This window comes from Tachyglossus aculeatus, chromosome 5, assembly GCF_015852505.1.
Source record: "Tachyglossus aculeatus isolate mTacAcu1 chromosome 5, mTacAcu1.pri, whole genome shotgun sequence".
Lineage (NCBI taxonomy): Eukaryota > Metazoa > Chordata > Mammalia > Monotremata > Tachyglossidae > Tachyglossus > Tachyglossus aculeatus.
The window spans coordinates 83,863,898-83,878,690 of NC_052070.1; the positions used below are offsets into that span (position 1 = coordinate 83,863,898).

Below are 14,793 nucleotides of genomic sequence, written 5' to 3' on the forward strand. Positions count from 1 at the left end.
CCTGTATTTCTGTTTGTACAGTTTAATTACTCTATTTATTTTACTTGTACATATTTACTATTCTATTTATTTTGTTATGATGTGCATCTAGCTTTACTTCTATTTATTCTGATGACTTGACACCTGTCCACATGTTTTGTTTTGTTGCCTGTCTCCCCCTTCTAGACTGTTCATTGTTGGGTACGGACGGTCTCTATATGTTGCCGAATTGTACTTTCCAAGAGCTTAGTACAGTGCTCTGCACACAGTAAGCGCTCAATAAATACGATTGAATGAATGAATGAATGAGGATGGTGATTTTCACCTCAAGATAAAACTGGAAATCATATCACTTAATAGACAAACCATTAGGTTTGAAATGAAAAATAAAAGCAAGCAAAAAACCCATCTGATCCCTGCTCTGAATTTGAACAACCAAACTTAGAGAAAGGGAGTTTGTACATTTTTTAAAACCTGAGGCCAACTATTCCCCAACCTTAATATTTCTTACAAACTGTTTTTTTGTAGGTAATACCTCCACTCATCTTGCTCTACTTTCTTTTATTCCACTATTAATGCAGAGCTTAGAAAACACAACTTGACACCTGTCCGCATGTTTTGTTTTGTTGTCTGTCTCCCCCTTCTAGACTGTGAGCCCATTGTTGGGTAGGGACCATCTGTATCTGTTGCCGACTTGTACTTCCCAAGTGCTTAGTATCGTGCTCTGCACACAGTAAACGCTCAATAAATACAATTGAATGAATGAATAAATAGATACGACTGAATGAATGAATGAATCAATCAATCAATCGTATTTATTGAGCGCTTACTATGTGCAGAGCACTGTACTAAGCGCTTGGGAAGTACAAATTGGCATCACATAGAGACAGTCCCTACCCAACAGTGGGCTCACAGTCTAAAAGGGGGAGACAGAGAACAGAACCAAACATACCAACAAAATAAGTAGGATAGAAATGTACAAGTAAAATAAATAAATAAATAAATAAATAGAGTAATAAATATGTACAACCATATATCCATATATACAGGTGCTGTGGGGAAGGGAAGGAGGTAAGACGGGGGGATGGAGAGGGGGACGAGGGGGAGAGAAAAGAAGGGGCTCAGTCTGGGAAGGCCTCCTGGAGGAGGTGAGCTCTCAGCAGGGCCTTGAAGGGAGGAAGAGAGCTAGCTTGGCGGATGGGCAGAGGGAGGGCATTCCAGGCCCGGGGGATGACGTGGGCTGGGGGTCGATGGCAGGACAGGCGAGAGCGAGGTACAGTGAGGAGATTAGCGGTGGAGGAGCGGAGGGTGCGGGCTGGGCAGTAGAAGGAGAGAAGGGAGGTGAGGTAGGAGGGGGCGAGGTGATGGACAGCCTTGAAGCCCAGGGTGAGGAGTTTCTGCCTGATGCGCAGATTGATCGGTAGCCATTGGAGGTTTTTGAGGAGGGGAGTAATATGTCCAGAGCGTTTCTGGACAAAGATAAACCGGGCAGCAGCATGAAGTATGGATTGAAGTGGAGAGAGACACGAGGATGGGAGATCAGAGAGAAGGCTAGTGCAGTAGTCCAGATGGGATAGGATGAGAGCTTGAATTAGCAGGGTAGCGGTTTGGATGGAGAGGAAAGGGCGGATCTTGGCAATGTTGCGGAGCTGAGACCGGCAGGTTTTGGTGACGGCTTGGATGTGAGGGGTGAATGAGAGAGCGGAGTCGAGGATGACACCAAGGTTGCGGGCTTGTGAGACGGGAAGGATGGTAGTGCCGTCAACAGAGATGGGAAAGTCAGGGAGAGGACAAGGTTTGGGAGGGAAGACAAGGAGCTCAGTCTTCGACATGTTGAGCTTTAGGTGGCGGGCGGACATCCAGATGGAGATGTCCTGAAGGCAGGAGGAGATGCGAGCCCGGAGGGAGGGGGAGAGAGCAGGGGCAGAGATGTAGATCTGGGTGTCATCAGCGTAGAGATGATAGTTGAAGCCGTGGTAGCGAATGAGGTCACCAAGGGAGTGAGTGTAGATTGAGAACAGAAGGGGACCAAGCACTGAACCTTGGGGAACCCCCACAGTAAGAGGATGGGAGGGGGAGGAGGAGCCTGCAAAAGAGACTGAGAAAGAACGACCGGAGAGATAAGAGGAGAACCAGGAGAGGACGGAGTCTGTGAAGCCAAGGTCAGATAACGTGTTGAGGAGAAGGGGGTGGTCCACAGTGTCAAAGGCAGCTGAGAGGTCGAGGAGGATTAGGACCGAGTATGAGCCGTTGGATTTGGCAAGCAGGAGGTCATTGGTGACCTTTGAGAGGGCAGTTTCCGTGGAATGAAGGGGACGGAAGCCAGACTGGAGGGGGTCGAGGAGAGAGTTGTTGTTGAGGAATTCTAGGCAGCGCGTGTAGACAACTCGTTCAAGGAGTTTGGAAAGGAATGGTAGGAGGGATATGGGACGATAACTAGAAGGTTATCGATGATCAGGCCAGATGCGGTCCCTGTCCCATATTCATTCATGCATGATGCTCACAATCTAAGTAGGAGGAAGAACAAATCTTGAATCCCCATTTTATAGATGAGGAATCTGAGGCACAGAGAAGTGAAGTGACTTCCCCAAGGTCACACAGCAGGCATGGGGAGCTGGGAATAGAGCCCAGGTCCTCTAATTCCCAGGCCTGTGCTCTGTCCAATAAGCCACGCTGCTTCTTACCATTAAAAACTACCAGCTAAACCCTCTGAAGCCTGTTCTCTTTCCAAATTGGGGAATTCCTGTTCAATGGTTAGACTCAAAATGAGAGTCACCAATCAGGGCTAAAATGGCTGTACTACTTTGGAGCTCTTAGGTGGGTGGCTATCCATTTCTCCATCTCTCTCAGGAAAGGGACATTCGTTCTTATGAGCCTTCCCAGACTGAGCCCCCCTTTTCCTCTGCTCCTCCTCCCCTTTCCATCGCCCCCACTTCCTCCCTCTGCCCTACCCCTTCCTGTCACCAAAGCACTTGTGCATATTTGAACATATCTATTACTCTACTTATTTTATTAATTATGTGCATATATCTATAATTCTATTTATCTATTTTAATGGTATTGACACCTGACTACTTGCTTAATCTTGTTGTCTGTCTTCCCCTTCTAGACTGCAAGCCCATTGTTGGGTAGGGATTGTCTCTACCTGTTGCTGAATTGTACTTTCCAAGTGCTTAGTACAGTGCTCTGCACACAGTAAGTGCTCAATAAATATGATTGAATGAATGAACGAGGATGGTGATTTTCACCTCACGGGGCCGGGGGAGGGACCGCGACCACCAACCCCGCTGTATTGCCCTCTCCCGAGTGCTTAGTAGCGTGGGTCATTGAAAAGAGCCCGGGCTTTGGAGTCAGAGGTCATGAGTTCAAATCCCAGCCCCACCAATTGGCAGCTGGGTGACTTTGGGCAAGTCTCTTCACTTCTCTGGGCCTCAGTTACCTCATCTGTAAAATGGGGATTAAAACTGTGAGCCCCTGGTGGGGCAACCTGAGCACCTCGTATCCCCCCCAGTGCTTAGAACAGTGCTTCACACATAGTAAGCGCTTAACAAATGCCATCATCATCATCATCATGCCGTGGGCCTCCGTTACCTCAACTGTAAAATGGGGATGAAGACTGTGAGCCCCCCGTGGGACAACCTGATCACCTTGTAACCTCCCCAGTGCTTAGAACAGTGCTTTGCACATAGTAAGCACTTAATAAATACAATTATCATTCTTATTATTATTATAAAACTGGAAATCATATAACTTAATAGACAAACCATTAGGTTTGAAATGAAAAATAAAAACAAGCAAAAAACCCATTTGATCCCTGCTCTGAATTTGAACAACCAAATTGAGAGAAAGGGAGCTTATACATTTTTTAAAACCTGAGGCCAACTATTCCCCAACCTTCATATTTCTTACACATTGTTTTTCTGTAGGTAATACCTCCACTCATCTTGCTCTACTTTCTTTTATTCCACTATTAATGCAGAGCTTAGAAAACATAATTGCAATGTGCAGTAGACAGAGATTTTCATTAACTACACAGAAGAAAAAATGTTTGGGGAACGACATTTCTTTCCTACTGATTCAATCAAAATGTCTTGGAAGAAAAGGTTATGCTTATTAAATTCTTTTCAAACAGGTAACTGTAAAATTTAAATTCATCCACAACAGCATTTTTTAAAAATTGGTATATAATCTCCTCAAAATCTGTCACTTATGCATTTTTGCGCTCCCCCTCACTTTGAAATATGTGAATTTTTACTAGCAATTTTTAAGTGGCTAGGGGAGACTTTTGCAAGGAAGCAGAGAATGTTATCAACGCTGCTATTTTCGAGACATGGAGTTGCCTAGCAATGCTGGAAATTAGAGGGGGGGAAGCAATAACAAAACAGAATGTTGTGAAATTACAAGAGGGTACAGTGGTAAATTGGCTTGCAGTGCTTATCAAGAGGTCTTTAAATGAGAACGGATATAGGATTTGCTGGTGGCATGATAAAAATCAGCTGATCATTTTTCAATGTTCTTCCTATCTTTTATTTGGTACACTTTCCACTGATGGGATTCTTCTATTTTAAGTTCATTAGTGACTCAAAATCTAGGGCAAAGATACCCTTTAGGAGAGAACTTTGAGAACCTCAGAGGCACTGGGCAGTTTGCTACTTGAGTCTTTCATTTCTGGACTAATGGGAGCCACTGATGGTATAGCCCCAACATACCTAGCTGTAGCTTTCTTGGTTTCTGATGCCCGGGGGAGATCAGCAGTGCCCCTTTCTATACCTTCAGTGTCTCTTTCTTCACTGACTTCTTTGCTGAGCTACTTTATTCAGCTTTCCCTCAACCAATGATGTTCTGTCTCCCACTTCACACCTACCTGCAGAGACACTGACCGCATCTTCACTGATTTTTTGGCTTTATATTTCCTTCTTTCCAATGATGCTGAAATGATTGGCTCTACTTGGGCCACACACACAAAATGAATTACCCACTTTCTAAGCTGGAGGAGTGGTCGAAAACAAACAGCCAAGTGTCCCCTAAAGGAAAGGGTAGGAAACTTAGGGAGGAAAAGCAAACTGCCCAGTGTAATATGGAGAATGGCAGACCAGCTGTAAGCACAGCAAAAAAAAAAAAAAGACTAGTGTCAAGAGTGTGAAATTGTTACAAGATTGAGACATAATAGAGACTAAATGGATTATAAACAGCACTAGTATTAACAAAGCAAGCACAATGTAAAGCTATAAATATTACTGTCAGACATGAACACTAGTCTTCAACACTACACTCAAACTGAACAGATTTTTATGAGAGTACTGTACCACATTTTGGGGTCCACTGTTATTAGAAAGATGGATAACTTAAAACACACAGGCCTCAGAGTCAGAGGACATGGATTCCAATCCTGGCTCTGCCACATATCGGCTGTATGATCTTGGGCAAGTCACTTAACTTCCCTGGGCCTTAGGTAACCCATCTGCAAAATGAGGATACCTCATACTCCCTCCTACTTAGACTATGAGCCCCAAGTGGGGCAGGGACTGTGTCCAACCTGATGAACTTCATTCATTCAATCACACTTATTGAGGACTTACTGTGTGCAGAACACTGTACTAACCCCTTGGGAGAGTACAATACAATAATAAACAGGCACATTCACAATCCCTTCCCACAACGAGCTTACAATATAAAGGGATAGAGACAGACTTTGATATAAATGAAGGATATATACATAAGTGCCGTGGGGCTGGGAAGGGGGATGGACAATAGGAGCAAGTCCAGGTGACACAGAAGGGAGTGGGAGAAGAGGAAAGGGGGGTGTAGTCAGGGAAGACGTCTTGGAGGAGATGTACCTTCAATAAGTCTTTGAAGAGAGGGAGAGTAATTGTCGGATTTGAGGAGGGACAGCATTCCAGGCCAGAGGCAGGACATAGGTGAGGGGTCAGCAGGAAGAAATCTATTTGTATCTACCCCATATCTACTTGTATCTTCCCTCCCTTCCTCACAGCACCTATGTATATATCTAATTTATCTATTTATATTAATATCTGTCTCCCCATCTAGACTGTGAGCTCTTTGTGGGCAGAGGGTGTGCCCGATGGTACAGTGCTTTGCACACAATAAGCAAAATAATGATTATTATTATTATCCCAGCACTTAGAACACTGCTTGGCACACAGTAAACTCTTAATAAGTACCATAATTGATTAAATGCAGGCTGGAGGTTGTCACATAAATAAAAGATTGGAATACGTAAGGGAATGGGGATCTTAAGAGGGAGAAGACAAACCCGTGGGGTAATTTACAAATGCTCTTCAGGTGTAGAATGTCTGGTCATCAGCTGTTACTCATTACCGCTGAAGACAGAAGTGGAAATGGATTTGAACAGAGGCATGGGGAATTTAGGTTTGGGAGAAAGAAAACTTTCCTGCCACTTACAGTTGATTAACACTGCTGTACTTTACCTCTGTTTTAACTGTTGATCTTGTATTTACTCTAAGGCTTAGCATATTACAAGCCATCACAATGCTTACTTAGCATATAATAAGCACTCACTTGCAATGATAATAGAACACTTGAGATTGTGACAATATTCTCAGAAGAGATTTGAAACTGGGAGGAATTTCCTTCACTCTTGCAGTGTGTTAAGGGAAACTGACCAAGTGACCTCTCAAAGTCCCTACAAACCAATAACACCAGATTCCAAGCATTGGCCTCAGGAGATTGAAATGGAGGCTGCTTTGCTTTATAATCCCTGAACCAGAACCCAAATCAGCTATCAGGTATTTAGGATGATCCAAGGGAAATATGGGATTTAAAGCTCTGATGAGGACCCTGTGGAGAGTTCTGGGAAAGGCCCAGCAAACACGGCTGAACCGGATTCCTAAATAAGAGAATGATTAAAGTTGGAAATTCATCAATCCTACACATTGGATAGGCTCACGCCAGAAAATACCAAAGTCAAGACTTTACCCCATAATATCTAAAACTACCGAGATTTGAGTCAGCAGGGCGAAGGTGATGAACTGGTTAAGAGACTCAATCAAGCAATCATATTTATTGAGTGCTTTACTCTGTGCACAGAACTGTACTAAGCACTTGGGAGAGAACAATAGAACATTGGATATACACATTTCCTGCCTACAATTAGCTTACATTGAAGAAATGAGCCACAGACTGTCTGAACTCTTGCTTGAGGAAGTAGCTGAGAACAAGGTTCAGTCTATGATAATCTCCACAATAACACTCCGTAGTTTGCGTTTTATGCCAGGTATATCTTAAATCAAGGGAAATAATTTACCTTGTGGAAACCTCTTCTTGGTGTGTCTTAGGGGAGCAGGCAGACGGCAATGCAAGCACAACAGACAGCAGAAAGCTTCAGAAATGGACTGCCCCCTCCTAGCTTCTGCCTCAAGAACCTGACCCCACCCCTTGGGTGGGGCTTTCCTATTATTGGCTTAGGAGTGATTCTCTGACCAAAATGTCTCAAAAGACTCCAGAAAACGTAGGCAAACCAGCCACGTTGCTCCTTGAGTATGAAAATTCTGTGCTTCTACTTCCTATCCCATGTCCCTCCAGCTAGAACTGTGTTCAAAAGATATTTAAAGCCCCCTGGGATGATCTTGTGGCTGAACTCTAGAGTCTGACTTCCACATTTATAGCAATGAAACCTGAAGGGTTGATGTGTATTTTGATGATCCCAAACCTTACCTGTGCTTTCATCCATGCTCTCCTCCGAAACATGCTCATTCTGATGGACCCACTCCCCGTTGCACTTGAAGAAAATCTGCATAGCGGGCATGGCTTTGCACCTCAGAGTGATGGGATTGCTCTTGATAATGTAAGCATCATCAGGCTCCTGCATGAAATGAGGCAGTGTTCCTGGAGCTGAAGGGATGGATTCAGGGAGAGTTTCCCCATTGTCATTTCCTGCAAGGAAAATTGAGAGCTGAGTAAGAACACGTTTACCTTGGCAACCTGCAAGAAAAGACGGCATCAATTATATATAATTTTGTGGTCGTTCTCTGCTACTGATTGGGTGAGGAATCCACTGGAGACAAAGATGGGCAGAGAAACCCTAGCTTAAGGTCAGGACAGGATAAGATGGAGAAAAGCAATGAAATTATTACCACACTCTAATATTACAAATTCCTTGTCAATGCACTATTCAACTCCTGTCTGTAAAAAAATAAAAATAAATACTACTCTAGACAGTGGTTTTAAAGGAAAATTTACTGGGGCCACTATTGGTAAAATGTTCACGAATGCAGATTTTTACACTTTAAGAGTCTTCTACTCCCTAACATCTCCTCTCCAGGTCCCCATGCTGAAAAAACATCTCATACAGACATACAAAAATGATTAAAAAATAGAGGAGCAGAGTTGCCTAGAGGAAAGCCTACTGGTCTGGGAGGCAGAAGACATGGGTTCTAATCCCAGATCCACTACTTGCATGCTGAGTGACCTTGGACAAGTCACTTAAGGTCTCTGTGCCTCAGTTTCCACAACTGTAAAATGGAGATTCAATATCTGTCCTCCCTCCTATTTAGACATGGAGACATTGGACAGGGCCTGAGCCCAACCTGAATACCAGTGCTTAGTTAAGTGTTTGGCATGTAGCAAGAACATAAACACCAATATTATTATTATTACTATTATTAATGAAACAAACCTTTAAGGTACAAAATAATCAACTCTTTCATCAGTCCAGGTTTGTAGAGGGGAGCCCTAAGATGAATTCTCCACTTCCGCTGCCTCCACTTCCTCTCCTTCAACACCTTTCCCAACACCCTGCATCTGGTTCCTCCCCCTCCAATCCTCTACGTCCTTTTATCTTCAGGACATATCTATTTGGCTGTCCCACCAACACCTGGAACTTAACATGTCTAAAACAGAACTCATCTTCCCACCCAACTTCTGCCCTTCCCCCGTCTTTCTCATCTATGTAGACAATACCACCATCCTCCCCATCTCACAAACCTGAAACCTTGACACTGTCCTCCTCATTAATGGTATGACATTATCCTCTTCATCAATGAATAGTATCTGCAGAGCACTGTACTAAGTGCCCAAATCATTTATCCTTAACTTATCCTTAATCCATTTCCCTCATTTAACCCATGAATTAAAACCTTCACCAAATCCTATCCGTTCTATCTTCACAACATCTTTAGCATTCATCCTTTCCTCTCCATCCAAACTGCTTCCACGTTGATCTAACTGCATCAGACTCGTTGATGACCTCCCTGCCTTCTATCTCTAATCACTCCATTCCTTACTTCACTCTACTGCCCAATTTATTTTTCTAAAAGTACTTTCGATGTATGTCTCCCAAATCTTCAAGACCCTCCAGTGGTTATCCACTCACCTCGTCATCAAAAAGAAACATGTTACCATTGGCTCTTAAGAACTCAATCAGCTCTCCTTCTCTTAACTCGCTGATTTCCTACTTCAACCCAGCCCACATACTTTGCTGCTTTAACTCCATGCTACTCACTTTACATGAATCTTATCCAACTCATTCTTGACCAGTTGTCCACATTCTTCCTCTAGCCTGAACTTCCTCCTTTCATTCATTCATTCATTCATTCAATTGTATTTATTGAGTGCTTACTATGTGCAGAGCACTGTACTAAGTGCTTGGGAAGTACAAGTTGGCAACATATAGAGACGATCCCTACCCAACAGCGGGCTCACAGTCTAGAAGGGGGGGACAGACAACAAAACAAAACATATTAACAAAATAAAATAAACAAAATAAATATGTACAAGTAAAATAGAGTAATACATATGTACAAACATATATATATATATATACAGGTGCTGTGGGGAGGCGAAGGAGGTAAGGCGCGGGGATGGGGAGGGGGAGGAGGGGGAGAGGAAGGAGGGGGCTCAGTCTGGGAAGGTCTCCTGGAGGAGGTGAGCTCTCAGTAGGGCTTTGAAGGGAGGAAGAGAGCTAGCTTGGTGGATGTGCGGAGGGAGGGCATTCCAGGCCAGGGGGGAGGACGTGGGCGGGGGGTCGACGATGGGACAGGCAAGAATGAGGCACAGTGAGGAGGTGAGAGGCAGAGGAGCAGAGGGTCCAGGCTGGGCTGTAGAAGGAAAGAAGGGAGGTGAGGTAGGAGGGGGCGAGGTGATGGACAGCCTTGAAGCCAAGAGTGAGGAGTTTTTTCCTGATGCGTAGGTTGATTGGTAGCCACTGGAGATTTTTGAGGAGGGGAGTAACATGCCCAGAGCATTTCTGCACAAAGACGATCCTGGCAGCAGCGTGAAGTACAGATTGAAGTGTGGAGAGACAGGAGGATGGGAGATCAGAGAGGAGGCTGATGCAGTAATTCTCCTCCTTCATATACGATAGATGCCCCCCATCCACCCTCAACTCTCCCCACAGTAAAACCTTACTAAAATCACCTCTCTTCCAGGAGGCCTTCCCTGACTAAGCCCTCAGTTCCCCTACTCCCTTTCCATTCTTTGTTAACTATGCACTCAATAGTTACCCCATTCTAAGGTCCAGACCATAAGAAAAGGGAAAAGTGTGCTTGATGTTTAAAAGGTGTAGAGGTGACACCTGCTTTGGGGTATCCTTCTGCACTTCGGGTGTCACCTTGACTGGGTATAAGAGGAAAATTCCCATCACACCTCTCCCTCCCTGTCCAGCTGTGCCCCAACAGCCAAAGAGCAAGTCAAAGGGGAAAAGGTGGAGAGGAAGTCCGGAGGAGAGCCACATCAGAGAATGCCACTCAGTCAAGGCGAGAGTCCTGACTCCTTTTACCTCCTTCACTTCTTTTCCTTCCCAACCCCACCCCTATACAGAAGACCTCCTAGCCCTGGTTGCTGAGGCTGCCCCCATCTCACCCTACATCTAATAATAACAATAATTGTGGTAGTTGTTAAGCCCCTACTATGTGCCAGGCACTGTACTAAGCGCTGGGGTAGACACAAGCAAATTGTGTTGGACACAATCCCTGCCCTACGTGGGATTCACAGTCTAAATCCCCATTTTACAGATGAGGTAACCAAGGCACAAGGAAATGAAGCAACATGCCCAAGGTCACTCAGCTGAAAAGTGGTAGAGCCGAGATTAGGACTCCTGCCCTCTGACTTTCAGGCCCTGAAGTGACTTGCCCGAGGTCACACAGCTGACAAAGGGCAGAGGCAGGATTAGAACCCATGCCCTTCTGATTCCCAGGCCCTTGCTTTGTCCTCTAAATTATGTCATTTCCAACAGCCATAGTGCTAACTATCTCTACGGCTACTCAGCCTGGTGACCCTAGAATGACATCATCAAGGGTTATGTGAAAGGAGGGACACCACTGGACAGTCCAGCCTAGGGTCCCCATTCTGTTTATCCTCAACCCTTTGTTTTACTTTTAGAACCCCAAGGCTTCCACTCAGTAGTAGTGATTTGATTTATTATACATCTGCTATGGAAAAGCACTGTGCTTAGTATGGGGAAAAAATAAACTACCATAAGCAGTTATTCACATGTTTAAGGGGCTAGCAGAAAGAAGTATAAAACAAGGGCTTGCATTCAGGTAACCCAGAGAAATACGTAAGATATGAAATGGCTTCCTCCCCACAGAAGCACCAAAAACTGAAAGAAAAGTCAGATAAAATCATGCTCCATATTCTATACTCATAAAGATAAACTCTCCAAGGCTATATTCTGAATCCCAGTGACCAGGTTAGATAATGGGTGAGCCAAAAGAGGACCTGATGGGACTTAACAGGCTCTTCTCATGTCATCCAATGAGTCTATACAAATACAACTTCTCATTACTCAGGGTAAAGTAAATGAACAAAAACTGCAAGAATTGTACAAGGCAAATAGAATGTGTGACTAACGGACGTTTCACTGCTTCAAGGCTCCTTGGGGGCATTTTCAGATACAAAAAAAGGCATAGGCTTCAAAGACCCACAACAGCCTATAATTATATTTTGTGTAGAGGAGAATAGAAGACTCAGAAGCATAAACGAGGCTATAAGTCAAACCATACATAAATGTTGTTTCTGCCTAAAATAAATTAAACTTGTAACAATAGCTTAAATCCACTGAAAATGGTTTTCCCCTAACTACACAAACTTATAGAATAAAATAAAAACATTTGCATGGCAAATAGCTTAAGATAATTTAAATCCCAGAATTGCTGCTTGTAATAGAAAGCTACTGCTAGTTTAATTAATGGGCATGTCCAAAGAATCAATAAAAGCAGAATACTGTATATACTAAAAAAGGGAACAGTCTATATCACAAAAATGTTATGCTTTCAGTTGTAAAAAGCCGAAATGATAAAACACACTCAAAGCGGAGGAAATTTAGGATAACACTGCAGGGTTTTTTTCCCCCCTAGACTTTCAAAATTATATTTACAATGAACTTCGTAAAATATATTATACATTAATTCATTTTATCACTGACAGTTCATGCCAATTTCTATCTTCAATAAATACCAAGTCCCTGCAGGCTTTAGTAAATCCATGCAATAGAGGAAATAACATACGTATTAAAAGATTTTATGTGGGCATCAAAAACCCTTACTTCCTTCACTGTCTTGAATAGTTTCCAAAGACTAACCCTGTTGCAAAAGGGGTCACTTGATAAAGAATACAGACAGATTCAGTGGCATGAATAATCAGAATCAGAACTAAGCTTCCAACTGAGTCTCTTGAAAATGATATTGTTTGTTTGACTATTAACAACCATCTAATGCCTGAGCAGCCTGAAAATCTACAAGACATTAAGGGGGCAAAGCAACAGTGTATAGGTAAATATCAAGCCTACTGTGGCCTTGAATAAAGAAAATATCAAAGTTGAAGCATGAATGCATTACAAAGTCCAGGAAGCAGAGGTTGTAGTAATCTGTTTAGTGGAGCATTTACAGAAACTGTCAGAGGAATAAGTGACTGCCCTGAGAAGCTCCCAATAAGTGCCCTTGAGAAGCAATTAGTAGGTTCAACACTGATTTGAAATTTAGAATTGGAAAGAGAGGGCCAAAGAATCTTAGTTATGTGGAGGCAAAATACAATATTCCATTTGATTTTATTATCTAGTGTACCTTGTTCATTCATTCAATCGTATTTATTGAGCACTCACTGTGTGCAGAGCACTGTACAAGTACAGTTGGCAACATATAGAGATGGTCCCTACCCAACAACAGGATCACAGTCTAGTTCTTCTATCGTAACAGGGGTTGCTTCCCTGCAGAACTCCAGGTGAAGGAAAAATGTGTGTTGAAATATTAATCCATGCTGACTGCAAATGTGCAAAACCATTTTTTCAAACACCAGTTTACAATCTACCCAAACAGATTGGCAATGTCAGAAGAATATTCCCTTCCTAGCCAATTTGTCCCAATCCTTTTTGCTGGCATTACCCCACCTCTTACTTGCTAGTTGGGAGTCCTTCAAGGCTGTGCTTTTTGTCTCCTCTGTTTAATTTGCACTCACTCATTGGGGGAGCTCATCTGCTTCAACAAATTCAACTACCACCTCTATGCAAATGTCTCCCAAATCTACCTTGCTAGGCCTGACCTATCTCTTTCTCAGCAATGTTGCATCTTCCCCTGATTCCTAGACATCTTTCCATGGACAGCCCGCCAGCATCTAGAGTTCAAAATGTCTAAAATTGTACTCTTAATTTTCCCTTCCAAATCCTCTCCTGCACATGATTTTCCCATCATATGGCCATACTCCCTGCCACTGACCTCTGCAATCTTGACATCGTCTTTGGCTCTTCCCTCTCATTTAATCCCTGTATTTAGTTTGACATGCAATCCTTTCTCCACAACATCTCCACAATCTACCCTTCCTCTCTATTGAAAGAGCCAACATGCTGGCCCAGGCACTGAAATAACCTTGCTAAATTAACTATGGTATCATCCTCACATTGGTCTCCCTGTCACCAGTATCTCCTCTATCAAATCCACTCTGCGGCCCATATCATTTTAAAATGTACTTTTTCTGCATATGTCTCCCCACTCATCAAATCCTCCGATGGATGTCCTTTCCTTGATGAATCAAACAGAAAACTCCTGACCATTATTTTTAAAGCAATCAGCTTTTTTCCTCCTATTTATCAACTCACTCTCTTCTCCCAGTACACCCCAGTTCATATTTTGTTTCTCTCAAGCTAATGAGTTCACTGTATCTCATTCCCATTTCTCCTGCTGACCTCTTGCTCCTGCAACTCCTTCCCTCTTCAAATCATACAGACCAACACCCTTCCTATCTTTAGAGAACAATTAATTTATAATCTCCCTACTTTATATCCCCTAACTGTCCTTTCAGTGCCACTTGGCAGCACTTATTCATCAGTCACTCAGTCACATTTATTAAGTGCTTACTGGGTGAAGAGAGCACTGTACTAAGCATTTGGGAGAGTACAATATAATAATATAACAGACACATCCCCTGCCCACAACAAGCTTATAGTCTAAAGGGATATTTATGTACTCACAGTCTCCTACAGCACATTTTTGCCTCTTTCATACCCCATTCCTTAAGCACTAATTCATGTATATATATATATATACATATATATATATATACACATATGTACTCTGAGTACGTATATGTATGTATATATATATATGCTTTTCTTCTTCCTCCTATCTGTAATTTTATTGTTTGGCTCCCTGACTAGATTATAAACACCTTAGGGAAGGGATCATCTCTACTAATTCTATTCTAATCTCACAGTGCTTAGTACAGTGCTCTGCACATTGTAGGTAGAAAATCAATACTGTTAATTGACAAAGAAACCCAGAGAGTCAGATTTTTTATTTTGGGGTGGAACAACCTGTCAAAAAGATATCAAATATATATATTGCA

General features: G+C 42.9%; 1 protein-coding gene across 1 annotated transcript in view; it reads right to left on the minus strand.

Moving 5' to 3' along the window:
- Positions 1-14,793, minus strand: part of UNC5D (unc-5 netrin receptor D) — a 558,705-nt gene that overhangs the window by 247,527 nt on the left and 296,385 nt on the right. The window contains exon 3 of the mRNA XM_038747340.1: positions 7,675-7,893. Within this exon, the coding sequence (XP_038603268.1) occupies positions 7,675-7,893 (219 nt within the window). The remainder of the gene's footprint in view (positions 1-7,674; positions 7,894-14,793) is intronic.